The sequence below is a fragment of the Conger conger genome, chromosome 9, assembly GCF_963514075.1.
Source record: "Conger conger chromosome 9, fConCon1.1, whole genome shotgun sequence".
Lineage (NCBI taxonomy): Eukaryota > Metazoa > Chordata > Actinopteri > Anguilliformes > Congridae > Conger > Conger conger.
Genome location: NC_083768.1, coordinates 31,038,138 through 31,059,074, shown reverse-complemented (window position 1 = coordinate 31,059,074; position 20,937 = coordinate 31,038,138). Strand labels below are relative to the sequence as shown.

Sequence of the window (20,937 nt, the reverse complement as noted above, 5' to 3'; positions counted from 1 at the left end):
GGGCTGGCCGCGGAGCCGGGCTCACCTCTCCCGCCGTGGTGTGCGAGTTGATGGTGATCTTGCAGGAGCCTCCGCCGTGGCAGTGCACCGTGGTGCTCATCTCCTGCCGGCCCATGATGGCCCGGATCTCCTCCTGAGACGGGACGAACTCCCGGGTCCTGGTCCTCTTCAGAGACTCGTGGGCGAAGGCGGCATACCTCTCCATCTCCGTACCGGGGAGGAGATCGCGTGTCCTGGCAGAAAGATTACAGTCAGTTTAAGGATGTCTCATCAAATCACATTTTTACCCATTATTTTATGCGTTTTCTTCCAAATTGTATTTTTTTTGGCTTTTCAAGACTTTTCTTGTTGCATACTAACATATGCCACAATCACTTTATTAGAAAGCAAACTGGTTCATAAACTGCTACATTTGGGTCTCACCATCTTGTTTACAATACTAATGATTACACTCAATTGTTCCTTCACTACCAATTTGAATTAGGAAACTTTATAATAAATAATGAACTTTTAAAAGTAAAGTGTTTCTTGAACTTTCTCAATTTATGCCCTTGAAACAATTCACTTATAGAGTTGGGAATTAAATTTAAGATTAATTAGCCGCGCCTTTCTCTCTTTACACATGCACAGGCAATAAAACAAAACAAATTTCAGCACTTCCTCAGAGTTAAACTCCAACCAAATGAGTAATCAGCTGAAAGCAGGAAGGAGACCCCTGAGGAGATGAGCACTACAGACCACTGATTTAAGTAGCTGGAGAGGATTTCTACAGAGGAGCAGCTCTGTTCTCTTACTAATGAGCTGCACTGTGGTCTTCCATTGAAATCACACTATGTCTTTCAGAGACTGAACTCAGACAAACCTTGTGGATGCAACATGAATATTGTCAAATGATACAATAACAATAATATATTCATCACCATGACCAGAATCTGATTCTGAATCTCAAACATATCTGATATATTTATGTAGCTGTTTAATGTCTAAATGGGAAAATAATAGAATAGGACTGTTTCAGTTTTTATTTACACTATATTTGTATGTGGTATGTATTCCTTTCAGCGCAGTGGCGCATTGCACATTGCACACCTGGTTCGGATTTTGAATGCCTAAATGCCTTTTTTAATGCCACGTTTCGCTGTGAAGAATATCATAGAACCAGTGAATGGAATCAGTAAACATGGAGGAAAATAACAACTGGAGTCATGCCAAAATAAAGGGCTTCATCGTGTGCTTTTGTTCAAACAGGAATGGAAGGCATTTGAGGAGATCTCATTTATTGTGATGATTCATTCGTGTCTTTATATCAGGAGCAAAAAAAACACCAAAAAAACCCCCTGAAGACCATTTTTGTAGTTTGCATGTTGTTGTATACAGTCTACCCTTTGATAAATAGCACAGGTGTATGTGACCTTATCCAGGGAATGTCTATAATTTCGGAATACAACAGCATTCTAAAAGGATATGAGTGTGGCAGGATTCTATGTGTTGTATTGCCATGACAGATATGCGACAAAAACAGTTTCACTTCAGTTCTTCCATGAAAATGATATAATCCCACAGAAAAAAGACCTGAATGTAACATATTGTTTAAATTAAAGTAACAGTGCCTTATATCAAGGCAAGGCTGGCCGTATCATTATCATAGCCTGGTAATTTACTGAGAGAGATTACTCTAACTCCTTAAAGCTATTACCACAGCAAACTTGAGGACCGTTAATCATAGCTTTTCAAATAATGCAACCAACACTAGTGTCAGGCACTTATTAATGAGATATTGAGGATCACACAGCTGGACAGCGATTGATCCAACAAACCAATTACAGCTCACACCATCATAATGTATTGATGCTTAACCAGCATTGAAATCAACTGACAAATTTCAAAATTGTACAAGAGCGCTCTTTATAGAAAGTAATTTTGCTTGGAGAAACACAAGCAGTAAGTTTATCGCCAAATATAAGCACACACACACACACACACACACACACACACCACCACACCACATTAAATACACTGGGTTTCCCACACATTCTCCTTAAACACCTCGGTTAACACCCCTTGCCCTCGTAGCCCCTCCTCACCTCTTCAGGTGGAACTTCAGGTACTTGAGGATGCCGCGTGACGGGGTGAAGGTGCAGCTCATGCAGGCCAGGATCTGCCAGGCGCGCAGGTTGCCAGGTCCGCCCGGCTGCGGAGCCCGGGTGGTCTGCTTGATCAGCTGACAGTAGAGCTCGTCCCGCAGCGGCCTCAGGTCCTGGCCCGTCTGCAGGACGCCCTGGATGATGGGCACCGGGTCGCTCACGCCCTCCAGGTGCTGCAGCGAGTTGAACACCTTAAGGGACTCATCCTGAAGCGTGGTGTAGCCCTTGTCCTTCAGCACTGTAGAGGAGGAGAAGATCGCTGATTCAACAACGGGGACGAAGCAGCAATATGAACATGCCTGGGGCTGGTTCTACAAAGCAGGATTACTGAGTGAACCCCGGACCCCGCCCAAAGCCCCTGTACTACTACATTATGGGAAAAGAACTGATGTCATTTGGTACAACTATATGTTGTATAGAAGGATCCACAGATGTGTTTTAATGTAAAAGCAATGTAAATAAAAATAATAGTAATCACCCTGGAAATGTATTCAGAAACTTCTAAATAAAATTGGGGAAATCAGAAGATGCAATTAATGTATTTTACTCAACATGAATCATAGAATCAGAATCAGAAATACTGTGATTATCATTTGTTAAACATATGATATGTTTCAAATGGATACGATATGATTCATACACATATAAACTCCTCCCACACACAGCCATGACTTACAGCTGAGGTGGATGTCCCCATAGGGCAGAGGGAGCAGGGGTGAATGCAGGGGGTGGTGGCTGTAGCGTAGGATGGGGTTCCTCTTGTAGATCTGCTCCACCACCTCACTGTTCAGGCAGTTCTCCTGTGGTGGGGGAAAGCAAAACCGGCAGTTACATCACCAGCAGGGGAAAGTGAGGGCCATGGTAGCTGTGTCATGTTTTGCTAGAAACATGTTGGAATTCTACCGATTCACTTTGCCCCCCCACAAAGTGCTATTTCCTGGATGTGAGGTGCATTGGTTGGGTAGCACTGATAGTTCTAACCCGATTTCTCTCACTGTGTAGAGACTGCCTCACAGTTCTTCCTGTCAATAAAAATGCTCTCCACAGAATATAAAGCTGGATGAAAACCTACACAAGGCCAACAAGACAGTAAACCAGAACAATTCCTCCTAAAACGACCGGCATTTTAACAATGTTGAAGGCCACAAAAACAGCCTACAGAATTTCACGAAATTCTCGAAAATCTCACAGCTGTGGTAGAGAGGCCATTTTGTGCAGTGAATGTAGCTTTGCTACGGCCCCGCCCTTGTGTGGGGAAAGTGAAGGCGGCCCCACCTTGATGTCCTGGATGAGCTGCTGGGTAGGAGTGTCGATAGGGGCCTTGGTGTCGATGACGTTCTGGATGGCGCTGGTCCAGCGCGTGGCTTCATTCAGGAGCTTGGTGTAGAGGCGGTAGCAGTGCTTCCTCCCGTAGACCGTTACATTCCAGTAGCCTGCGGGGAGGAGGAGGAGAGAAAGAAAGAGGGAGAGGGAGAGAGAGAGAGAGACAGAGAGAAAGACAGAGAGAGAGAGACAAAATTACTCTTTGCGTAATCTCAGCCGCTTGTATAATAAATGAACGATGTCACATGCCAGACTGTGACTTCCTCCTGTAGTGATGCAATACAGAATCCAATAAAAAATGCTCCTGGAAAAAAATCAATTTAATGAGAGTAAAGGGAAAGTGATTTATCACTGTATCTATCAAGCCAGAAGCGCAGTGAGCTTGCAGTCCTAAAGGCTGATATTGTTGAATGAGTTTCTCTGTGAGGCTGTGTGACAAACGTGCGGATTATGGTTCCTTTCAGGCATGGCTGAGCAAATATGAATGAGCAGCACAAGTTCGGTTCAAGCAGGGATCTTGCTGGTGCAAGATATATCACCTATCTGGCATAAGTTAATATAGACTCAGCTCCAAAGGAGCATCTATGCATATCAAAATATATAATTGGTGCTACCTCCCCGTGGTAGAATTCCACTACAATAACTGTAGTGCTGTCCATCTGATGAGAACCGGTAGCGCACACCAACTACCAGTCATCATCAGTAAGAGACACTCATTCTCACAGATAAGTGTTACATTGTATGTTAAAACCTTTATTGCCTCGCTAGTGAGTGCATTGGTGGAATACATTTCATGTGCAATTGAAGTATGGCTCCTCGCTGGTGCAGTGTTGATTGCAGAAGCTCAAGTGGCGATGTAAAAGTTGGGGATGATGAAGAACTCTAACCTGTTTCTTTGAAGACCTTCTCATCAGACGGCATCACGGAACAGAGGCTGTTGAGAACCAGAGTGCCCAGCTTCAAGGCGTTCTTCTCAGAGCTCTTGTAGTAGTCCAAGGAATTGTGGGTGAGGAGGAACCAGCGTTTCTTCAGCTTCAAGGAGGCCATGGAGCTGTTCTTCATCTCCTTGTGGAGCCATCCTGGAGGAGAAGCCGGAGGATGAATATGCATAACATGGGACAGAAACACAGATTGCAGTATATTGGGAAACAATACACACACACGGGACAGAAAACCACCCATGTACCATTTACCCTTTACAAATGACAAAGTAAATGAGCGGTAAATTCTTGGGCCATGTTTACCATTTTAAGTTTTCAGCATGTTCCAAAAGCCATAAAAACTGGCATGCTGACAAGAGGATACACTACATGAGCAATCCAACAGGTGAATATACGCTATATCATTTCCCACAGATGTTTGAAATTTATTGAGGACCAGCACAACATATACATAAGTGGGAGATCCATGGGAGGTTGCAGTGCTACATGTATTATTATTCAGTCTTGAGCTATGTCATTTTCTCCTTCCTTTTATGGCCGAAGCACTTGTAATTTCAAATTAAAAGCTTCAATGCGATACATTGATTGGCTGAATGAAAATGAACAGTGAATGATGATACCTACTTTAACCCTTGTGTAGTCTTAACATTCTGTTGACCTAAGGGTCAAAAATGACCCGCCTTCAATAAACCCCTAAAATAAAGCAGCTTAATTCAATTTCAAACCCCAAATCTATTTTGCATGAAGAAACAACCTCATCACAAACTTTGTCATCAAATTTCAAGTTGAAAAAAGATCATTTAGGGGGTTTTCTGTGCTGTTAAACATAGCGGCGGGTCATTTTTGCCACGATGTAAAATAACTTTAAATAATGGTTACCGGTTAAATACATGTTACCGGTTGAGATCTTGACCCTGGCTACATCACATCTACCGGTTGAGATCTTGACCCTGGCTACATCACATCTACAACATCGCTCACATACAGGGTGACGTTTGAGGGTGACTGATGAGAGAGGCTGGCAGCACGGCCTCACCTCTGACGATGAACTCCTGGCCCTCCACGCGCATGTCGCCCTTGGAGCGCTGCAGCAGGGTGATCCAGTGGTGCATCTCCTCGGGCGTGTCCGCGTTGCAGTGCAGCACGCGGTTCGCCGTGATGATCACAAACGAGTTTGGCCTGGAAAAAGGAAGACGGGAGAAGGACAGGAATGTCTTTAAGGAAGAGCAGAATTGAAAAAAAAACCACACACACAACCACGTACGCCCCAGTGTCTTCAATGCTCTACCACTGGTCTGAATTGGTGAATAAACCAATTGTTTATAACGCATATAGTAAGTGCAGTGAGTGTGCATCTATCACCTTGTTTCTTGGCTGTCTAAGTACTTATGTACTGTGGCTAAGAGCAGGGAGTAGCCATAGGAATAGAGTTGTCTAGGTAAGTGGGCTGTTTACTGTAGTAATAAAAGCCAAAAAAAGCTTAAACGTGTAGCTTAAACACCTTCAGTTCAGACTTCATCCCTGATTGTACTGGAAAGCTCAATTCATTGGAGGTTGCCCTTCAATATGGCTTCAATTATCAAGAATGTGAAGGACAGATCTATTTAACGTTTGGCAACATGTGAATATTAATATATTTATTAATATTTTTTTGTGTTTAATCCCCCATATGTATCATTCCCTCAACATATGCCTGGATCTTGGGTTTCTCATCAGATAAGGTGGACCTGACAGAATTAGAAGCTTAAGGAAACCGGGGATTAGCTGGAACTGCGTGCACGTAAGAAGAGATTTAGGTTTCAGCTGAATACATCAACCTCTGGATCAAAGTGTGCTCTAAGCTCCTTGGCAGTTCTTACCTCTCTGGGTTGTCTGAGGCGCACACTGAATCGATCATCCCCACGTCAAGGGTCCCCTGCACAGAAAACAGACGTGCGGCTCATTACAGCACAAGGCCCCCGACAGTGCACGCATTCCCGCAGCCAAAGTGGCTACGGAACAGATCAGCAGACTGCACAAGGTGACTGTCAAGAGCAGTTAAGAAAGGCAGCCATTGACTCAGAGGCTGGGGGATACAGAAGAGGGGGTCGGGTTTTCTCGCCGTGACCCGGAGCTGCAGAGACTCAGGCACTCACCACAGCGTTATGGGGGTTGGCCTGCTCGTCGTGCATCTCCCGGATCTCCTGCTCGGTGGAGCCGTGGACCTGGCTCAGCACGCTGAACCACTGGCTGCATGTGGAAGAGAGGGAAGAGGAGAGAGGACATTAGGTGTGAAAGGGTAGGGGGCTCGCGCAGGGGCAGTCTGACGTCTGCTGCCATATGGTGAGTGTTTGTTCCTCCTGCATACAGGCTTGTCCCTCCAGGGGGGAATGAACAAAACAGGTCTGGCGCCAAAGACAGACGACAGGACGGAAGAGATCAGGCTTAGGGAGTGAGAGAGAGCGAGAGAGAGAAAGGGAGAGAGAGACATTTATCCATGGTTTGTTACCTGTACAACCATAATTAGAGAAATGTCATACAGTATATACTGTTATTACATATGTATTATATTATACTGTGGTAATATGAACATTGGATTTGTCATGGCAATATTCAAGTGGAACTGAACCGAGAAAGACACAGAAAGGGAGTTGGATATAATGTAGAAAATTAACAAGCTGCTTTAATATTAGCATCTTGATTCTGATACACCACCGCCATGAAATGTTCTTATGTTAATATTACTTTCAAATTATATGCCATTGTACCACTGATCCATTGTTCCAAATGTTGTCGTGTCCCGGAATGAAACCTTACTATTATTGCCTCTGCTAACAGCCACCCAGCAGTACAGCTAGGATGTTTCATGAGACTGTTAAGTTTCGACACCATGATCATCTATCTGGTGATTTACTGGGAGAATATTAGAAAAACTGAGGGACCAAAGACACAACAACATCAATGAAAATGTCAAATACTGGGTTATGTTTCTTTTTCTACTCCTTACTTTTGCTAAATACTCCATAGATTCCATCCTGTAGCTGTTCATTATTGCTAGCAAGAATATATGAAATATACAACACCATGAATGGATCAATATCCATTCGGAAGAAGCTGTCAGAGAGAATCCCTGAACTATAATGTGTACAAACAGAGTGTATTGCTTCAGCATATATCTATCATAGTCAGTTATGCGATAATACATCTTGGAACATATTAAATATCCGCAAGTCAGATGTGATAAAGCTTATCAATTTATTGATGGAAAACATGCTGGTACACAATTTTTAGCGCCCTCAAACACATACAAGCACGCACGCACGCACACGCAGACATAGCGAGAAACCAGTAATCCCTTTCTGTCAAATATAGCACACTTCTTTTTACAGGCAGGAGATCAAAGGGGGTAGGAAAATAACACCCTAGAAGTGTCTGCTCTCCCTGTGGGACACAAACTGCCCGGCTCCCACATTTTATGTTTCTACTGTTAGCACTGTCCCTAAACTTGTTTTCATTAAAAACATTCTAAGCCTTCGACCTACGGGGAACTGTCTACGCTACATATGACCTGGGGAATAGAGTGGAACCAGAGGAGGTGCGCACAAGATCCGAACGGTAATTTACAAACTCGAAATGCTTGAAAGTGTAGAGGAACATAGCAACTCTTGATAAAGTACAAAGAGCAGAAACTAACTTGGTTATTTGTATGATATATATATATATATATATATACATATATATATATACACGTCATTAGGAAAATACAACACTTTATATCTATTCAGCCACAGCAAAAGGACACAGAGGAGGATTTGATTCATAAAATTGATTTTTTTCAGGTTGAGCTCTATCAGCAGAACAAGGTGACACAGATTGTCAATGCTGCATTAATAAGAGGAAGTATTTCTTTCCAGTTGTCATTGAAAGAAACACCTTGCCAGTGAATGAGGCAGAGGATAAACACCGTGCTGGATACTTTCTCTTTGGTCTGATGACAACAAGCAATGATGGACTGATTGACCGGTTGACATCACTATGCATTTGTATACTTTAATATTTTTTAAGTTCACTGAACAAAAGTTGTACTCATGCATATTTACTAGCTGAATAATTGAGAAGTAGAACAGATACCTATGGAATATGACGTATGAAGCAATTCTACAAAGCGCTGTCCAATCTCTTACCAAATTTGTGGCAGTTTTGCCTGCAAATGCAAATACCTTTTTTCTCCGAGGCACATTTTCACACACTGATAATAACTGGGATCAATGTATCAAACAGCCTCCATTCCTGGGGATTTTGATTTCCTGCTAAAAATCAGATGGTGTTTAATATATTCCGTTTTGCTATCTTGACAGGATGTCACCGGAAGCCCTGTAAATTACATTTCGGATGGAGGGGGGTGTAATTGAATCAGGCTGTGACAGTGTTAAACACACAGAGAGGTGATATTTGAGATGGAACTGTGGGTTATTCCATCTGGGGAACTGTGTGCTGGTAGGAGCCTGAATATTCATTCTCTGAGATAAAGGATGACAGGTTTGTCATAGCTAAGCATGACACACCCACATTCTCCCTTTACACACACGCACGCAACCGGATGCACACACGCACACACACACACGCACACACACACACACACACACACAAGTTGTCCTTCTCGTTCACTTTTTTTTAGTCGGGTGGGTGTACCAGTGCATATCTAAATGTTATTCAGGATACCGCGGGCAAATGCGAGGGACTTGCCTGGCGTCCTCGGCAGACTCTGCGATCAGGTGATAGGTGCGATCAGGCATCACGATGTCGATCCCGTTCTCCTTCCCCGTGTTGTCTATGATCTCTCTGAAGGGGTCAGCAAACAGAGTAGGGTCAGCCCTCTGAGATCACATACGGCCCAAAGGCTCTTGATGCCCCCCCCCGCTGGTACCCTGCCCCCCTCCCTTACCCCCTAACTTCCCCCCCTCTGGTACCCTGCCCCCCTCACTGCCTCCCTCACTTCCCCCCCTCTGGTACCCTGCCCCCCTCACTGCCTCCCTCACTTCCCCCCCTCTGGTACTCTGCCCCCCTCACTTCCCCCCCTCTGGTACCCTGCCCCCCTCACTTCCCCCCTCTGGTACCCTGCCCCCCTCACTTCCCCCCTCTGGTACCCTGCCCCCCTCACTTACCCCCTCGGCTGCTGTGTGTTTGATAGCTGGAGTGCCTGTGGCTTTCTGTGCATTGTGCAACGATGGTAATCTAGTCCTTGTTTCAGGCCTGCAGGCCATCTATGAGGCTTCTATGAATTGACGTGGGGACTGCTATGGTGTGCATTAATATCCCTAACTGTAAATACAGGCCTGTGGTTGGACCTTGTTCTGTTGCCCAGTCTGTCTGCTGAGAGCTATTTACCCATAGTGTGAAAGGTCTGCTGCTGAGGTTAACTTTGCACCAACTGCCCCCTGATTACAACTAATAACAAAGAGAATGCTCCTTATAAAAGATGGAATAACATAATTGGTTTTAAATCATGCCCTTAAGTAGAGTGAACTTTAAAAGCATTGTGTTTGATACATTTGCACTCTCATCTGTGGTATTACAAACAGTAAACACACACTGGAGAGGAACAGGGCTGCTTAGCCAATGCAATGCGTGGAATTTCAATCATGGCAATGAGCTAGGCTTTGTTGGGTCTTTCCAGAGAAAACACTCGAAACTAAGCAGATTAATGGAAAGATAGCATTCACATCAAGGCAGACATAGAGTACCTTTCATGATAAAAATATAAACTCTGAAACTCTGAGAACCTCCAGTGGGTGGGGCGAGAGGGCGCCCCCTCCTGGTGCCTTACTTGGCGGCGTGCATGTCCAGCGTGCCCTTGAGCTTGTCCTCGCCGTCGTTCTCAAAGTACATGAGCTTGCTCTGTCGCAGGACGAACCAGCGGCGCTTCCAGTTCCTGCGGGAGAGCGTGGATGAGCCGCCGCCCTTCTTGTGCAGCCAGCCCTGCTTCAGGGCCTCCTGCTTGGCGCGGAACCACAGGAAGGTCTCGTCCTTCAGCACACACCAACGGCGCCTCCACGCGGTTATCAGGCCCCCTGCGGACCCGGGGAGAGGGGGAGAGAGACGGGGAGGACCGCGGGGCGAGGGGGGGGGGGAAGGTGGCGGAAGGAGGAGAAGGAGAGATGAGAGTAGCGAGGGAAAGAAGAAGCAGAGGAGGAAGGGGGGGACGGAGTGGGGGGGATCAGACGGAAGAGAGTGAGAGGGACCGAAAGCACAGAGGAAGGAGAGAGAGAAGAGGTGGCATTCAAGAGGAGGGAGTGTGAGGGAGTGAGAGAGAGGGGGAATCGATGAGAATAACAGAGGAGAACAAAACAAAGAGATGAGAATGAGGTGAAGGCAATTTGGTTTGTTGAATGAGAATACGCAAGGACATGGGAGGAAGATAAGGAATGGAAAGAGAGAGGACGAAGAAATAAAGAAAAGGGAGGAAGAGGTTAAACGAGCAACAGGAAACATGATTCATTTCGAAATGAAATGAATGAATTAAAAGATAGACAGGGAAAAGAGGCAAACAGAGGTTGTAGAGTGGAGAAGGGCAAGGCAGCAGGAAAAGGGAGAGACAAAATGTAGGAAAGTAAGAATCTTCTTACAGCACAATCTCTAACACAGACTTTCAGGGGTGTGAGCAACACAATGAAAAATCAATACTGAGGACCCATAGGATTAATAGGGATTTTATAGGAGCAGCTAGCTACTGCACAATATGGAAGATACAAAATGTATTTTATATTGTAGATACTCCTACAGTGTGAAGTATACCATCACCGTGAGTGACACATTTACATGTGTACCCTGTAATACATCAATACAAATGCTGAAATTGCTGCATTGGCAGATTTTCAGTTTTTAGTCAAATATTATGCTTGATCACCACGTAAGACCAAATTCCAGGTCCAATTCCCAAACTGCTACTCCACATCCTGTACTAGCAGTACACAGGATAAAGCAGGAGAAAACAGCAGGTTTACCCTTAGTAGCATTCCTCTGAGCCCAAACAGCACGATACCAAAATTAAAATGGGCTTATTTGTCATATCATCGCACCCAAACCAGTTACCCAAATGTTATTTTTCTGTGACCTGCGTCATTACGTTCATTGTTTTTGCAGTGGCTACAGTGACACCTAGTGGCTGCAGGTTCGGATTCTAGGCGGCTCATTGTCGATGCCTTTACGTTTAAACAGACAGAAGCTCCGCTCACACGAGCTTGGTGTGAGAATGCTTCCGCGCTTCCTCTGCAGTTGAGTAAAAATAACCTGGCTTTGGGAGTGCTGTTTGGCAGGTGTAGCCTACTCTTGCCAAAGCCTCCCGCTGAAAGGAATGTGGTATGCACCCTCACAGTGCACTGGCAGATCTCTGATGTTCAGAGATGCACCCTGTTCTCTGTCAAAGCTTTATCCATCTGGGCATTATTTAAGGGCTGCAGAATGCAAATGTAAATTGATCATGTGAGATAAATTGTCCTTCAAATAAGAAGCTGACTGAACACAAAAGAGCTGGTAATACATTTAAATTAAAAATGTTTGTTTACACTGACAGACAAACATTAGTCACAAAATTAAGTACTTTGATCATATATCATATAATATCAGTCATATTTCAGTTTCTTCAATGCACAGAACAAGAATAATACTGTTAAATTACATTATACAACCACATTTCCAATGCCTGAAAACCAGCAAACCCGGATAATCTCAATAAAGGTGTTGATACATTTTCCTAAGCTGATTTTACAAAGCCACGCCACCAGAGAGTGTGCCGAGATTGGACTGGCCTTCCCTACCGCTGCCACGGTGACGTTACCTTTGATGTGCAGGAAACTGTGGAAGTAGGGGAGGGTGACGCAGCTGTAGACCGAGTCTCGCCGGTAAGAGAGTTCATCGTCAGTGTCGAACCTGTCGAAGTCATCCTCGCTGTCCTCGAACTGGAGGTCAGACGGGAAGAGAACAAAGGCCTGACTCACACTCGTTTGAGACAGAATGAGTCACGGCAGAGACCGAGGTTCATAATGAAGTCACTGCTAATTACACGAATGGAAAGAAAGATGAAGCTCAACTTTAATTCAGCTACAATAAAGCTAAAGTTAAAATGATTTCCAAGGGGTCGTAGCATGAAGCAGAATGATAACTGCACTGTGTAAACTGAAGTAAAAACAGTTTTTTTGGGTTTACTCTGAGTTATCTGGCTAACTCAAATAATCCTTCTTCGTGGAGTGCCCCACTGCACTGCCAGTCACTCTTCTGACACAATCAACACAGCGGACACACAACAAAGAGGACTGTTAAAAAGTATTTAGGCTATAAATTAGTCCACGTTTTAATGAGTCTTTAAATTATAACACAGTAATGGAACTGAAGTTCATTACACGTCCTGAAGTAAACAGACTCATTCAGAGCCACACTCACTGAGGACTGGGCCCCCTCGGAGCTGAAGCGGTAGGCCCCGGAGCTGTTGTAGGTCCCCACTGAGCAGCGGAAGTCCGGGGACCACTGGCCGCTGCGGGGGTTGGAGAGGGCCAGGCTGCCGGCCGACACGATGGCGCCCTCGTCGTAGTCATCCTGGTCGTAGTCCGAGTCTTCGTCTGGCGGGATGAGGTCCGCGGGGCTCTCGTCCTGGGCCTCCGAGCCCTGCAGCCGGCAGTAGGCCGAGTCGGCGCTGGAGGAGTTGCTGTGGCAGGCCAGGGGCCCGGAGAGGGGAGGCGGGGGGGCCGGGGGGGCCACCCTGTCGTTGACGTAGGGGTCCTCCTCCGAGGAGTCGTCGCTGGTGCGGATGCCGCTGGTGCGCTGGCCGTCCGAGTGGCCGTGCTCGCTGGGGTTGGGCGAGTCCTTGAAGGCCTCGTCGTCGGCGCCGAAGCCTTCGTCCACCTCCTCCTCCTCCTCCTTCTGGCCGCCCCCGCCGGCCGAGCCCAGCGAGCTCTCGATGTGGCGCACGCACTCGTCGATCTCGTCGAAGTTCAGCGACTGCAGGAACTCCTGGGCGGCGCGGCAGGCCTCGTCCTCCAGCCGGCGCAGCTCGTCGTCTCTCAGGCGCTGCAGGCGGAGCAGGGACGCCTCGGTGAGGGACAGCTCCTGCTGCTCCTTCTGCCGCTGCAGCTCCTCGATCTCCCGCTCCAGGCGCAGGATCTCCTCCACCTGCGTGGCGTCCTGAGGGCGCACCTCCGCCTCTGGCAGCTCCACCACCTCCTCCTCCATCGCCAAGGCCCGGGATGCCAGCTCCTCTGCAATCCGCGCCTCTTCCACCTGCACACCAGAACAGGGGTCGGGTCAAATTGCAATGCATCATGGGAAGGACCTTCAGTTCCCACTGTGTATACATTGTGTTAGTGAACATGACCTCCATTTTAGCTCTATTTTACACAAAATGGCTGAAGCTGGTATCAGGGGTGGGTAGGCTGAACCTGGATCAGTTATTGGGGCACAGTGTGTAACCATGGCTTACAGAGTTAAAAAAGGAGGGTGAGTGGGCACAGAGAAAAGAAAACAAACAAACACATTATAAATAGGTAAGCACACAGTCAGAAGATATTTACGATAGCAAGGGGCGCAAATATTTCCCAGTAGCACAACATCATTTCCCTACCACATATTTCTGCGCTCTAACTACTGCTTTCTCATTTTACCGGATGTTTAATTACGTATGAATGTGACTTTGCAGTCAAAAATGTAATTTCCCATTCTTCCGCACGATCACGCGGCTGGTGGATGGCTGTCTGCACGCAGACTCGCTGGCTTTGAAGTGATGCACAAGCACTCTCACCTCCCGAGCGAGTCGTTCCGCCTCCATCTTCTGCCTCTCCCTGAAAAAGGAGGAGAGCAGGCTGATTAGACCCCCCCAGGTTCAGGCAGTCTGAACGAGACCACTGAAGCGCCACGGTCTCAGCCTGCCGCAGGAAAAGCCCAGCTGGGCACAGCAGACTGCGGGGTCGGCTGCCAAGGCGCACTACAGCCCCTGCTGTACTTGGCCGTCTTTAGCAGACTGTGTCCACTGTACGCTTATTATCATCACCAAGAACTGAAAAACGTACAGCTTCATTATTTGAAACTTCAATTTGTTCCTGGAAAGAAATGCTAGCAGCTAATTCCCATAACTCTCCACGACCATAAAAAATTTACATAAGGGGATTTGATAAGGCATTTCATGAAAATTAATTTACGATGCGGGTACAAGGGGCGCATGTTAAGTGGTCCTTAATATAGATTAAGGCTTTTTTTATTCTCAGGGACAAATTAGGGTAAAATAAATACGGTTTTACTGGTTTCACAAGTCACAATGCAATTTGAGTTGATTTTACATTTAGGCACTACGTGCCTCTGTTTGCAACAAGTCTGCAGTAATGGGAAATCTATAATCAAGCTTTATTTCCTCCATTACCATGGTCTAATTGAAATAATGCTTTATTGAATCTGAGTCAGACGGAATATCCATCCCCAGCTTATCTTTCCATTAGGGCAGACTGATCTATCCAGTTGTCAAGAGATTGCTGGGCAGGTTTGTTTTTCAGATGCCAATCATTTTGGCAATCTGCTTTGCTTTTAGGTGCTGGGCTAAATGTTCAAACAACCTACACAACTCATGAAAAAGCTGGACATGACCTAGAAGGACCATAAGTGCACCTAAAACATGATGGGACCAAGCCCGTAACATTTTTCTGCCTGAAGGGAGCACTAACAGTAATTAAAGCAGGAAATCTGAGGTATTATCCAATGTTAGGGACACCTTTCCAATTTGGTTATATTGTAGCTGTGACACAGGTTGTGAATGAACAAAATCCAGATTAAACTATGTTTTTACATTCATTGTGACATATACAGTATGAAGTGATGTACAATTAACAAACATAAGCAAGGTTATAACTGTAACCAGACTGCATGTCACCAGTAAGATGTGTGACACCGCGACGAACAGCCCTTGGTGATTTGGGGCATGACTCTAGAGCATTTACAGGTCAAACAAGGAGACGATGATGAGTATGGACGAGCGATACTCCACCTCTCCTCCTCCTCTGCCCTCAAGCGCCGCTCTTCCTCCTCCCTCCTCCTCCTCTCCTCCAGGAGCTGGCGGTAGAGCCGTCGGGCGAGCCGCCCCCTGGTGCGTTTCTGGAAGGTGAGCGCAGCCCAGCGCAGCTGCACAAACCTCCTCCTCCAGTACAAGGCACGGAAATTCTTCTGGATGACCACAATGCAGTGTAGCAACTTCCTGTACTGTTTCCTGTGGGGCGCAGACCAGAGAAAGTCAGTAGTAAGCCCGGTGAAACATCTAAAGAGGTAAACTAGGTAACCAGTTTACCTCACAGGGACAAAGAACACTGCAGCATTTAAAGAGCTGAGTGACTCTAATTTCACATAATCCAAGTCATTCAGTCTGCATTCTTTACTCTCTATAGCTAATCCAGTCAGGACCTGAGACAATGAGGCCAGTTTATTTTTATACACATTTCTGGAATAACTTTGATTCCAGTCTATACCGTGCAAAAAAGTACCTTGTATTTTGTGTTGTGCTGTATGGTAATTTTGCTGTGTAACTTTCTATGAGGATCATTTAAGAAAACATAATGTAAATTCTGACAGGGACTATGGTAAAGTAAGGCAAGGTGAACGGTGATGTACTGGTCATTGGACCATTTGTGACAAACCCGCCAACCAGGAAATGCACTTAAATACAACCAAATGTATTTTTATCATTAATTCTCGGAGAGGACAGGAAAATGATGCTTTGTCTGCTGCTCACTTACAATTGCACTCTTTCTCTCTCTCCCTCTCCATCCCCTCTTAACTTCCTAACTGCTCAAGATTCAAAATCCACTTCACAGAATGAGTGGAACACTATTGCACTCATCCGCCTTAAACGTCCCTCTGCTCTTCACTCAGAACTATTATAACTACTTTATCATTTCAAACCATGTAATATAGTTTGTATTACCCTTTGTCTCTTCTCTAATATTAATTTGCTACCAAATCATCTTGCACTATGAATCACAGTCATTGTGACGTCAGTTGCCCAGCATCTAACACAAGTAAAGACATCCTGGGTCCAAGGCATCAACCCACAGCAAAAACTATGGATACTCTACTGGACAAAAAGTCTGTTTGGCTTAGGTGCAGTGAATGGGACTGGGTAATTTAGAAGACATTTTGCGTCAACATTGGGCATTTAGACGCAGCATATCAGGAGGGTCTAAATGAACTGGCAGACATCTTGCCATCTGAAGGCCAGAGGAGGCCAGTGACACTGCTGCCTAGATACAGGTCCAATACAAACGTGTTGTCCTGGATTCAGTAAACAGTTGTTTGCTGCTTTGACTCACAAATAAAAGCTTACTTTTTCCCTTCACAAGCACAGATAATTCACTGATGACAAATAAGAACTTGGCAAAGTGTTATTCTGAAGAAAACAAAGAACAGTTGCCTTTTTTGTCTTGCATCTTTAGTTATCACAAACATTGTTAATGTTGAGCTCACTAAGTCAACAATGCACAGGTTGCTATGGAAATAAAGTATTGAAGCCTGAATTGTCATTGAATTCAGGCCATAGTTCATGTGGACAAACCAGGCGGGGGGAAGAGATTGCCAATCTGGGCATGGGATGGAGCCTGGAGAAAACTGGGAGGCTGAGAGGATTGTGGCATTTGAGAGGTGGAGGAGTGGAACTTCTGCCAGAAAAGTCCACTACACTGGTGTACAATCCAGCTATGCCAGCTATTTCAAAACATAGCTTGAGCTGGTCAAACCATGTGAAGCTGGGAGCTGGTCTGAACTGCTACCAGCAAGATTCGGTGCTCTGGCGGGGTTGGTGTGTGTCTGGGTGAGACTTACCGTGCCATGTAGCCCATGACGTGCGCCTGGATCACCATGGCGGCCCGGTACACCTCCACCTCCCTCTGCCTCTCCAGCTTGTGCTCCAGAGACTCCCTCAAGAACACCTGACGGGAGATACAATGGCTCACACCACCTTCATGGCCTGAAGCTTCTCCACATCGCAGATAGGAAAAGAAATTGCTGTGTTTTTACTGGCAATTTATAAAGCAATGGGGCAGGCAGGCTCGGTGAAAAGGTCACGTTGAACATAAAATAAAAATGACCCATGCAACATTTCCCATGAAATGTAGACCTGCACTTAACTTAACCATGCTCAGAGAGACATGTTTTTATTTTCACCAACCAGGCTGCCTTACCTGTAATTGCTTAATGTTCTGTATTTATTTCACACTTGCCTACTTTTAACACAGTCATTTCACAGTTTAATTAAACTGACTTAAAATGATCTTTATTTTATTATTTTTTACATACTGTATCTTAAAACACTACTACTAAGAATAATAATAATAACAATGTGCAAACAGCATAAACTCAGAAGAGTATGCAGATATTCCAGTCAACTCAGGACCCTCATTATTAAATTCCACTGTATGTTTAAGGACAGTCCTTCTCACACTTTAGAGACACTGGAATCTCAGCATGTTGTACCACATATTCAGAGTAATCTGCATCACACAGATTCATTGAGCTGACAGAAATAGCTTCTTGCATGCTGCATCAGAACTTCCATTCTATTTCAATGCTAAACGAAATGAGAGAAACAGCTATCTTACCCGGATTAAAAACTGAAAGCTGTCAAAGGTGACTAGCAAATACACAGGCTGTTCCGAGGATTTATAGACTATGAAAGGACTTTTCCTGTCTTACAAAGAGTCTCCTCGGCCAGAAAACGGCTATGGAGAATCTAATGAGGTTCTCTTTCTTTATCTGTATTGAAAGACAAAACACAGAAATCTCTGGGGATTATTGTGAGGAGGTATTTAAAGGCTGTTTCTCCATTAGCACTGGCCCTTCTCTCCGCCCCTGGTTTTCAGGAGGCCAGCTGCTTGTCATTGATAGTGGAGCTGGGTCTCCATGCTGGACAGAGCTAATCCGATTTGGAGTGTGGCAGCACAAGACGGGAGATTATTTCTGATCCCGAGTAAATGATAAATGTTGTCATGTCTAGAGGGTGTTCAAAAGCCAATTATAGTCTCACCAATGCCTGGCAAAGGTTATTACACAAAGAAAATGCATTGCTCAATATTGTCCAAATCGCCAGAATAATCACACTATCCAGTTATAACCACAGTGCAAGTGCACAAAGTATAATTCATTTTCACAAAATGTCTGCTTTCAAAGGCTGAATTGGATTGGATTGATTTGTGGATGCTATTCTATAGTATCAGAAATGTAACAATCCATGTTTACTATAGAAGGCAACATATGTAACAGTCAAATATGAAATAAAAAAATGAAATAGAGAAGAAATAGATATAGCCAAGGTACATAACATAAATGATTGTCTGTCACTGTGTTTTAGTTACATAAGGATGCTTACTGTACGTTTATGGACAAAATAAGGGCTAACTGTCACTGATGGTGAGCTGTACCCATGAACTAAATTAAATTTATAGTCACTTTAACGTAGAGATGCAATGTGCTTTTGGTGTGATCGCATAAATATGCATGTGCTGTAAAAGCAAACACCTTTCAACTTGCCACACTCCGTATTATGGTTTCACTCCATATCATGCCATCTTGGAGACCTCATAACTTCCAGAGAATTACGCTTCCCTCATAAAAGCGTACAGACAGTGCGTGTGTCACGCATCCCATAAAAAGAAACAAAAAGAACGGATTTGAGCCGCGTGCACATAAATCTCATCCTGGTGGACTATGGACTGAGAGAAGTGTTCCCCCTCGGCGTTGTGAAAGGAACCTGACTGATTTAAACAGAGGGTCTCCCTCCCAAACTTCTGTCAACCTCCAGCTGGGCTACATGGTCACGCCGAGGAGTCAGGGCAACGACATCTGTCAATTCACTCTGGTAATTACTGAAACGTAAATCTATTCTGTGCTCCAGTTTTGTGTGAAGACCTTGTGAAGCTAAGTTTAAAAAAAAGGGCAAATGATTCCAACAGAAATCGCCCTGATACAATGATGTTCGACAGATGTCACCGTGTGTGGATGAAATGATTTAAAACTGAACCAGATTGCAGACATAGACAGCCTCAGGTAAAAGATAATAACTAGCTCTGGCACCAGGGGTAATTGCCCCCACCACAGCCCCCACATAAGCCATTACTCCATTTCAGTTCCCTAATCCACTTGCATTAAATTATTCAAGTGACATGCCAAATTACAGCTGGCAGCCAATAAAGAAGTCAAAAAGAATCCGCAGACAATGCAATATCACATACAAGTACAAAAGGTTCATATTTTAAAACTGGTTATTCACAGGCTGAAAAAGGCTAATTGATCAGCTTCAACCGTGAGTACATTTTGGTTTTGTCGAGATGCAGGTGAAAAAGTTGCGGCATATGTTGCTATAGTATTAGAAAGATAAAAATGTGAAGCTTTCCGTTCTCACCTTGCTCTTCCCCAGTTGCCACTCGGCACTGCTGTTGTCGTAGAGGCTGAGCAGCTCAGCGCACCTCCCTCTGGGGTCGTCTGGCAGGGACAGGTCCCTCATCAGGACTTTGTACCTGGAAGGAGATGGGGGCAGACTTGAGAGTGATACTTCCAACAAAATATAACTCCCAGCCCCCATGGTGAAGTCACATGCTGCAGCAAACGTTAACATCACAGTCTGTTCAATGAGCTAAAGTAGAGGCATTGATATAGAAACCCTAGACTGGGCATCCCATTGAAATCAGTGTTCAGATTTGTGCAGACAGGGTAGACATAAATGGCAGGAAAGGTCTTTAAAATGCTTAGAAATTGATAAAGTGTGGACAGACCAGAATTCCACCGACAATTGGTTTGCTGCACTATCTGTCAGGACATGTTGGTCAGGACACTTCATAAACCCAAAATGGAGTACTGAACCTATCTGGTTGCTCTGTTGCTATGTGCATCATTACCGCCGGCAGCCTGGCTCACCTGGCACAGAAGTCCTGGAAGGGTCTCCTCACAGGGAAGCCAGCCCGGCGAATCCGGACAGTCTCCAGCATCCCAGAATACCTGAGCTGATTCAGGACCACCGTCTGGTCAAACTGATCTGGCATCTAGAGGGAGGATGGGGAAACAGTGAGACAGCTGAGACCAAGTAGCCACCATACCCAGCAACGCTACCAGAGGACTCGACAAAACTTTTCACAGCACTGCCCCTATACTGCCCATTAGAGATACCACACAAAATGAGAGAGAACATTTCTGAACCTTTCACAGTCAAAACCTTTTATTACTATGCACATGGTGCGTTGTGTTAACATAAATCACACTGATGTATTGAAACTAGTTTCAGACAGGAAACACAATTATGTAACTGAAATGAAATGAGACTCCCTCCTTGGGAAAAGTCATTCTTCAAAACAAGGAGCTCTTCAATGACACTTTAGGGCACTGCATATGCGAGTGCTGTAATATTTCACGACCATCACACTCACAATGCTCAGAAAACAAATTGTAGAAAGCGAAGACAGTGAGATTTTTCCACTCGCTCACACAGAACCACAGGGACAGGACATTGTGAATATAACTTTAATAAACAACTTAAT

At 45.0% G+C, this 20,937-nt stretch overlaps 1 protein-coding gene across 1 annotated transcript in view; it reads right to left on the bottom strand.

The window, feature by feature from the left end:
* Positions 1-20,937, bottom strand: part of myo10 (myosin X) — a 107,381-nt gene that overhangs the window by 5,252 nt on the left and 81,192 nt on the right. Inside the window, exons 20-36 of the mRNA XM_061255018.1 lie at positions 20,321-20,445; positions 19,809-19,923; positions 17,234-17,340; positions 15,411-15,629; positions 14,178-14,217; positions 12,827-13,660; positions 12,225-12,345; positions 10,215-10,458; positions 9,130-9,229; positions 6,544-6,633; positions 6,268-6,323; positions 5,445-5,587; positions 4,355-4,546; positions 3,420-3,577; positions 2,821-2,944; positions 2,085-2,382; positions 26-233 (exon numbers count right to left, since the gene is read on the bottom strand). Coding sequence (XP_061111002.1) covers positions 26-233; positions 2,085-2,382; positions 2,821-2,944; positions 3,420-3,577; positions 4,355-4,546; positions 5,445-5,587; positions 6,268-6,323; positions 6,544-6,633; positions 9,130-9,229; positions 10,215-10,458; positions 12,225-12,345; positions 12,827-13,660; positions 14,178-14,217; positions 15,411-15,629; positions 17,234-17,340; positions 19,809-19,923; positions 20,321-20,445 — 3,174 coding nt within the window. The remainder of the gene's footprint in view (positions 1-25; positions 234-2,084; positions 2,383-2,820; positions 2,945-3,419; positions 3,578-4,354; positions 4,547-5,444; positions 5,588-6,267; positions 6,324-6,543; positions 6,634-9,129; positions 9,230-10,214; positions 10,459-12,224; positions 12,346-12,826; positions 13,661-14,177; positions 14,218-15,410; positions 15,630-17,233; positions 17,341-19,808; positions 19,924-20,320; positions 20,446-20,937) is intronic.